At 47.2% G+C, this 8591-nt stretch overlaps 1 protein-coding gene across 1 annotated transcript; it reads right to left on the reverse strand.

Moving 5' to 3' along the window:
• Positions 1 to 329: 329 nt before the first annotated feature.
• On the reverse strand, positions 330 to 7158 carry isy1 (ISY1 splicing factor homolog). The gene is made up of 11 exons (XM_034151662.1): positions 7018 to 7158; positions 5548 to 5570; positions 5416 to 5467; positions 4953 to 5018; positions 4635 to 4677; positions 4249 to 4361; positions 3418 to 3535; positions 2109 to 2231; positions 1900 to 2012; positions 1053 to 1142; positions 330 to 590 (listed from the first exon to the last, which is right to left on the reverse strand). Exons 1-11 carry the CDS (start codon positions 7018 to 7020, stop codon positions 483 to 485), a joined length of 852 nt encoding a protein of 283 aa, XP_034007553.1. The 5' UTR covers positions 7021 to 7158; the 3' UTR covers positions 330 to 482.
• Positions 7159 to 8591: the final 1433 nt, after the last annotated feature.

Genomic DNA, 8591 nt, shown 5'->3' on the forward strand with positions numbered 1-8591 from the left:
AGACAGACGGGTCACAGAGAGACAGACGGGTCAGAGAGACAGACGGGTCACAGAGAGACAGACGGGTCAGAGAGAGACAGACGGGTCACAGAGAGACAGACGGGTCAGAGAGACAGACGGGTCAGAGAGACAGACGGGTCACAGAGACAGACGGGTCACAGAGAGACAGACGGGTCACAGAGAGACAGACGGGTCAGAGAGAGACAGACGGGTCACAGAGAGACAGACGGGTCACAGAGAGACAGACGGGTCAGAGAGAGACAGACGGGTCAGAGAGACAGACGGGTCAGAGAGAGACAGACGGGTCAGACGGGTCACAGAGAGACAGACGGGTCAGAGAGACAGACGGGTCAGAGAGACAGACGGGTCAGAGAGACAGACGGGTCAGAGAGACAGACGGGTCAGAGAGAGACAGACGGGTCAGACGGGTCACAAAGAGACAGACGGGTCAGAGAGACAGACGGGTCAGAGAGACAGACGGGTCACACGCCCAGCAGCGTCCTGGCTGTCTGACTCTGAGCCTGAAGAGTCTCACTGGCGTAACGCTGCAACAACTCCATCTTCTTCCTCCTGACCAGAGCCTCCTCCACCTGAGAGACAGACAGGTGAGAGAGAGACAGGTGGGAGACAGACAGGTGAGAGAGAGAGAGAGAGAGACAGACAGACAGGTGAGAGAGAGACAGGTGGGAGACAGACAGGTGAGAGAGAGACAGGTGAGAGACAGACAGGTGAGAGAGAGACAGAGAGACAGACAGGTGAGAGAGAGACAGGTGAGAGAGAGACAGGTGGGAGACAGACAGGTGAGAGAGAGAGAGAGAGACAGACAGATGAGAGAGACAGGTGGGAGACAGACAGGTGAGAGAGAGGGACAGGGAGAGAGAGGGACAGAGAGAGAGAGAGAGAGCGGGACAGAGAGAGAGAGAGAGACAGACAGGTGAGAGAGAGACAGGTGAGGGAGACAGACAGGGAGAGAGAGAGAGAGACAGGTCATTATCAGTGGTGTAAAGTAACTAAGTAGATTTACTTTGGTTCTCTTGATATATTTGTCTCACCTCTTTCTGGGAGGGAACAGGTACGTGTGCCATGAAGGTGACCCCCCCCTCCTCCCCCTCCATCTCCTCCTGGCTCTCCTCCTCTTCAGGCTGCAAGACACACAAACAGGAAGTCACCTCAACAACAACAACAACAACAACATCAAGTATCCGCAGACCGACACACAGCAGGTACACACTTATTTAAACATTCTACATGTTACACGTTATGTGATAAACCCTGCTGCATGTGCGCTCTGTGAATGCTCATCTTCAGCTGCATGTGCACTCTGTGAATGCTCATCTACAGCTGCATGTGCGCTCTGTGAATGCTCATCTTCAGCTGCATGTGCGCTCTGTGAATGCTCATCTTCAGCTGCATGTGCACTCTGTGAATGCTCATCTTCAGCTGCATGTGCACTCTGTGAATGCTCATCTTCAGCTGCATGTGCACTCTGTGAATGCTCATCTACAGCTGCATGTGCGCTCTGTGAATGCTCATCTTCAGCTGCATGTGCGCTCTGTGAATGCTCATCTTCAGCTGCATGTGCACTCTGTGAATGCTCATCTTCAGCTGCTTGTGCACTCTGTGAATGCTCATCTTCAGCTGCTTGTGCACTCTGTGAATGCTCATCTTCAGCTGCATGTGCACTCTGTGAATGCTCATCTTCAGCTGCTTGTGCACTCTGTGAATGCTCATCTTCAGCTGCATGTGCACTCTGTGAATGCTCATCTTCAGCTGCATGTGCACTCTGTGAATGCTCATCTTCAGCTGCATGTGCACTCTGTGAATGCTCATCTTCAGCTGCATGTGCACTCTGTGAATGCTCATCTTCAGCTGTAATCTGTATGTATGCTGGGACTTCACCTCCTCTTTATGAGCGTTGTAGATGCTCTCCTCCTCCTCTTCCTCCGGCTGCTTGTCTCCAGACAGACGGGACTCCTTCTCCTTCCTCCACTTCTGCACCGCCTCCTGCACAGCTGCACAACACAAACAAACAACACAAACAATATAAACAAACAACACAAACACACAAGCCAAACATCCGATGATTGGCCGTGTGATAGTATTCAGACCTTGCTTCTCGTACTGCGCCTCCAGAGGCAGCAGGACTCCATCGTCTTCGTCTCTGTATCCGTAATATTCTGCGTCGACCTCCTTCATCAGCTCCGCCCTCGACTTCCTCATCGCCGGAGCAGCTGAGGGTCACATGATCACAGAGAGGGTTAGAGCACTCTCCCTGGTCTCCGGCTTGAGCTTCAATCTCAGGATCCATGTGTTTATGATCCTCTCCAGAATGGAAGAAGTCATCACATACAGACTTTCTCTCAAAATCTAGACTTTCTCTCAAAATCTAAAAATTCTGACTTTCTCTCAAAATCAAAAAATTCCGACTTTCTCTCAAAATCTAAAAATTCCTACTTTCTCTCAAAATCTAAAAATTCCGACTTTCTCTCAAAATCTAAAAATTCCGACTTTCTCTCAAAATCTAAAAATTCCAACTTTCTCTCAAAATTCCGACTTTCTCTCAAAATTCCGACTTTCTCTCAAAATCAAAAAATTCCGACTTTCTCTCAAAATCAAAAAATTCCGACTTTCTCTCAAAATCTAAAAATCCCGACTTTCTCTCAAAATCTAAAAATTCCGACTTTCTCTCAAAATCTAAAAATTTGGACTTTCTCTCAATCTAAAAATTCCGACTTTCTCTCAAAATCCAAAAATTCCGACTTTCTCTCAAAATTCAAAAATTCCGACTTTCTCTCAAAATCCAAAAATTCCGACTTTCTCTCAAAATTCACAAATTCAGACTTTCTCTCAAAATTCAGACTTTTTCCTCAAATTCAGACTTTTTCTAAAAATCTCAATTTTCTAAACATTCGGAAATTTTCTCAAAATTCTGACTTTTTCCTGAAATTCTGACTTTTTCTCAAAATTCAGACTTTTTCTCAAAATCAGGATCCATGTATTTGTGATCCTCTCCAGAATGGAAGGAGTCATCACATACAGAGCATCAACTAGTTCCTGAACAGTGTCCTTCACATGCTGATATCCAAGAGAGGGAGTTACACAGTCACAAGATGGAGGAATAGAAAGCAGTATTCAATGTTTACTTCAGATTAGCTCCACGTCAGAAATGAGCATGCTTGATGTCTATCTCCATAGAGGCTGAATCATCATGTTAATCACATAGCTATCATATGCCTCAAACAGTCCTGATGCTCTTCTAGGTAATCACACATCCTGTCATGTTGGGATACCTTTGTTAGCATGTTGCTCTCATGTTGGAAGAGGACATTCTGGATTTCCCCAACAGAGAGCCAATCAGACGACAGCACAGTGATGATGACGGATGATAACAGGAAGTAAAGACAAGAGTTTACGTACGCTCCTTCTCGAACAGCTCTCGGACTCCAGGCAGGTCTCTGGCTGCGCCGAAGTATTTATATCCTCGATTTCCTGGAACCGCCTTCCCCTCGTGATCCAGCATCCTGGGCCCGACTCGCTGGAACACAGGAACGCACCTCAAAACCTCATCATCTTACCTCTAGAGACACCCTATCCCACCTTGAGCAACACATCGCCAAAACCTCAGAAACACGCCTGGAGTACTTCACAAAAATGTTCCCTAACTTACAAGGGTTCCAAGTTCCCAGAATCCTGAGTTCTCACGGTCTTAAGGTCGCTGTGCAAAGAGTCACAAATTCCCTGTACCTAACTTTCCCGGATCGTTAGAGTCCTAGGGTTCTTGGTTCTGAGTCCTAGGGTTCTTGGTTCTGAGTCCTAGGGTTCTTGGTTCTAAGTTCCCAGAGTCCTAAGATCCCAGAGTTCAGTTCTTGGGTTCAATGTTAACCAGAGTCATGGGTTCCTAAAATCCTACGTTCCCAGAGTCCTAAGATCCTAAAGATCTATGGTCTAAGTTATCTAGACCCAGTAGAGGTACTGGTTTCGGTAGATAAGTGGTCTGAGTACAGTTACTGGTTCTGGATGGTTACGGGTTCTACTGGTTCTGGTTCTGGATGGTTACTGGTTCTGGATGGTTACGGGTTCTACTGGTTCTGGATGGTTACGGGTTCTACTGGTTCTGGATGGTTAGTGGTTCTGGATGGTTACTGGTTCTGGATGGTTAGTGGTTCTACTGGTTCTGGATGGTTAGTGGTTCTACTGGTTCTGGATGGTTAGTGGTTCTACTGGTTAGTGGTTCTGGATGGTACTCACTGCGTAGTCCGGTCCTCCCAGTTCTTTGATCCTGACCTCCCAGTGACCTTTCTCTCTCAGCAGCTTGTTGATCTCATCGTTCAGATCCCGAATCTTAAACTCCCCGAGACCAGCTGCAGACAGACAGACGGGTCAGAGAGAGAGACAGGTAGGTCAGAAAGACAGGTGGGTCAGAGAGACAGACAGGTGGGTCAGACAGACAGGTGGGTCAGAGAGACAGACAGGTAGGTCAGAGAGACAAACAGACAGGTCAGAGAAACATACAGGTCAGAGAGACAGGTGGGTCAGACAGACAAGTGGGTCAGACAGACAGGTAGACAGGCAGACCTTGTTTCCATGGTGACCGTTAGTGGCCTTGGTAACAACAGGCTGATTCACACACTCACCGTTCTGGATCTGAGCCACTTTCTTAGAGATCTCACTGATGATCTGAAACACACAGTTGGTAATGGGACAAAGCTTTTCTCTGATAAACAAACAGCTCTTCTTTAAGGCGACAGGAGCTGAGGCTCATGGGAGATGTAGTGTGTGGAGCTGAGGCTCATGGGAGATGTAGTGTACAAACAGCTCTTCTTTAAGGCAACAGGAGCTGAGGCTCATGGGAGATGTAGTGTGTGGAGCTGAGGCTCATGGGAGATGTAGTGTGTATTTGTCATAGAAAGCTGTTTGATTTGCCGACAGAGCAGGAAGTGGATAATGTTTACCTGTCGTCTCCATTTCTCAGCTTTAGGAAGCTCACTGCACTCTGACGCCAGGAAGGGCCTCCTCTCCTGCAGACAGGTGAGACAGGTGAGACAGGTATAACCATCAGACAGGTGAGACATCATGTCAGACAGGTATAACCATCAGACAGGTGAGACATCATGTCAGACAGGTATAACCATCAGACAGGTGAGACATCATGTCAGACAGGTATAACCATCAGACAGGTGAGACATCATGTCAGACAGGTATAACCATCATGAGCGGCCGTACACATGCGTAACGATAGATCTGCACTAAACTTAAATCTGTCTCCATATTTGCGTAGACTAGTATTTCAACTCTGGCCGCCGTTGACGCTTTTAAAAATGCGCCTCAAAAATGTAGCTCGGATTAAACGCTGCATGTGTACGACCCCTCATGATAGGGAACAGGAAGTAGACGAGGAAGAACAGGAAGTGGCACCTTCACTTTCCCCTCCTCCAGCTGAGCCTGTCTGAACCGAGCCAGAGCCGTCCTGAGACACAGAGCAGGTTACAATCAGCAGGGGTTTAATGAACAGAAGAGAAATGGAATATATATATAGAATAAACTCACATGGCCTTCTCCGCGTTTCTTGCCTGTAGAAAAAAAAATACAATCAATACATAAATAACATCAAACATACAGAAAACATTAAATAATAATAATTATTAAATCAATTAAGATATAGCAATAAAGCAATATGATAAATGAATGACACCAATATTATTACAAATTCAATTAAATCTTACTATTATTATAGTTTAGAGGTGGACAGCAGCTCACACACATAATAATAATAATGTATTTATATATATCCCTTTCTAGGCCGCTTTACATGAGGGAAGGACACACAACAACACAACAAACAAAGTGAGGGAAATAACATAACATTGTAAGTATGATTACAATGTTATGAAAGTCTTTGTTGTGGAAAGGGTCAGTCCCTAAAGGGTCAGTCCCTAAAGGGTCAGTCCCTAAAGGGTCAGTCCTAAAGGGTCAGTCCTAAAGGGTCAGTCCTAAAGGGTCAGTCCCTAAAGGGTCAGTCCTAAAGGGTCAGTCCTAAAGGGTCAGTCCCTAAAGGGTCAGTCCTAAAGGGTCAGTCCCTAAAGGGTCAGTCCCTAAAGGGTCAGTCCCTAAAGGGTCAGTCCCTAAAGGGTCAGTCCCTAAAGGGTCAGTCCCTAAAGGGTCAGTCCCTAAAGGGTCAGTCCCTAAAGGGTCAGTCCCTAAAGGGTCAGTCCTAAAGGGTCAGTCCTAAAGGGTCAGTCCTAAAGGGTCAGTCCCTAAAGGGTCAGTCCTAAAGGGTTAGTCCCTAAAGGGTCAGTCCCTAAAGGGTCAGTCCCTAAAGGGTCAGTCCTAAAGGGTCAGTCCTAAAGGGTTAGTCCCTAAAGGGTCAGTCCCTAAAGGGTCAGTCCTAAAGGGTCAGTCCTAAAGGGTCAGTCCCTAAAGGGTCAGTCCTAAAGGGTCAGTCCTAAAGGGTTAGTCCCTAAAGGGTCAGTCCTAAAGGGTCAGTCCTAAAGGGTCAGTCCCTAAAGGGTCAGTCCCTAAAGGGTCAGTCCCTAAAGGGTCAGTCCTAAAGGGTCAGTCCCTAAAGGGTCAGTCCCTAAAGGGTCAGTCCCTAAAGGGTCAGTCCTAAAGGGTCAGTCCCTAAAGGGTCAGTCCCTAAAGGGTCAGTCCCTAAAGGGTCAGTCCCTAAAGGGTCAGTCCTAAAGGGTCAGTCCCTAAAGGGTCAGTCCCTAAAGGCGACAGCACTCTTTATAAAGTAAATAACGGTCTGTATTCACATGTTCTTTATGTATTCAAATCTCTGGATATGTGTTACTTAGCGGGCCTGAACAGAGACCCCCGCCTTTAATATTATCTCTCATTATTATTCATAATGCAGAGTTTGTTACACTTTAATCCCTGAATGTTTTCTAACTTTAAATGATCCGCCTGTTGAAGCTAACATGCTAGCTAACAGGTTAGCATGCTAACTAGCCGCTACATGTGTTTCTGCTCTTTATGAAGTCTTTAAAACATGTGAAGTGTATTCCTGCTGCTCACCATCTCTGCCGCGGCTCTTTAGGATTATACCAGAAGGAAATGAAGTGTATAATAGAACGTTTTCCTGAGGAGAAACACTGAAGAGACGATTCAAACACGCCGAAAAACAAACAGGAAGTTTCACTATTGCTTCCGGTGTCCTGACGTCATAAGTTGTTGGTTTGAAACTGCTGCCACCTAGCGGTAGTGTGGCAGACACTGAAGCTTCGATACGTATCGAGCAGCCTGCCTGTGTGCCCTCCTTTCTTCTTTCTCTTCTCTTCCCGGGCTTCAAGCCGACATGTGCGTTTCTGCTGCTCAATAAAGTAGCGTGGCGAACCCAAAACTGTCCCAAATGTCCCAAACTACAGGAAGTACTTGAGGAGTAGTGGAAACAAGACTGCACTGTGCATGTTTGTGAGCAACTACATTGTCACTGCTTCCCCACAGAGACTACACTCAGGATTTGACGACGGGGAGGAGGTGAAGAGCATCTACACAGCAGGAGTCAGCAGTTTGACATCACTGTGATCAGGAGGAGACAGACACAAGGATGGAGCTCCACACAGCTTGCAGAGTCATATTCCCGCATCATTGTGAGGTCTGATGACACAGGTGTGGAAGTACTGCTCATATATTACGCAAGCAAATACATGTTTGGTTCATCTCTAGTGTCCATGCATGCAGGCCATGTGGTTTCACACCACATGTGAGAACATTGGAAAAGACATAATAATAATAATAAATTGTATTTGTAAAGCACCTTTCATTGCTAAAAGCAATCCCAAAGTGCTACAGGAGGCGTAACGGCCCGTCCACACAGCGGCGTGCGTTGAAAGCTTCACCATTCACTTTGAATGGGGTGACGTCACTTTTCACCGAACTGCATTGTGGGAAGCGAAGCGGAGCTTTGCTGGCGTGGCTCGCTGCAAAAGTTGAGCAATGTTCAACTTTTGAAGCCTCGGCAGAAGCGTCAGCCAATCGAATCATATGCCAGTACAAGCTCTAGCCAATCAAATCAAGCTTGTGTGTCAGGGGCGGGAGATTCATGTGATTGGTTGTTGGTCGAGTTTCAGACACGCCCGCCGGCAAGCTTCAACGCACGCTGCCGTGTTTGTAAGAAACAAACAAAATAAACAAAAGTTTAATCAAAGGCTTTTTTTTTAAAGAAAGGTTTTTAGGCCTTTCTTAAAGGCTTCAGTGGTCTATGGAGTCCTCAGGTGGTCTATGGAGTCCTCAGGTGGTCTATGGAGTCCTCAGGTGGTCTGGGGAGTCCTCAGGTGGTCTGGTGAGTCCTCAGGTGGTCTATGGAGTCCTCAGGTGGTCTGTGGAGTCCTCAGGTGGTCTGTGGATTCCTCAGGTGGTCTGTGGAGTCCTCAGGTGGTCTGTGGAGTCCTCAGGTGGTCTGTGGAGTCCTCAGGTGGTCTGTGGAGTCCTCAGGTGGTCTATGGAGTCCTCAGGTGGTCTGGGGAGTCCTCAGGTGGTCTGTGGAGTCCTCAGGTGGTCTGTGGAGTCCTCAGGTGGTCTGGGGAGTCCTCAGGTGGTCTGTGGAGTCCTCAGGTGGTCTGGGGAGTCCTCAGGTGGTCTGTGGAGTC

This window comes from Trematomus bernacchii, unplaced genomic scaffold, assembly GCF_902827165.1.
Source record: "Trematomus bernacchii unplaced genomic scaffold, fTreBer1.1, whole genome shotgun sequence".
NCBI lineage: Eukaryota > Metazoa > Chordata > Actinopteri > Perciformes > Nototheniidae > Trematomus > Trematomus bernacchii.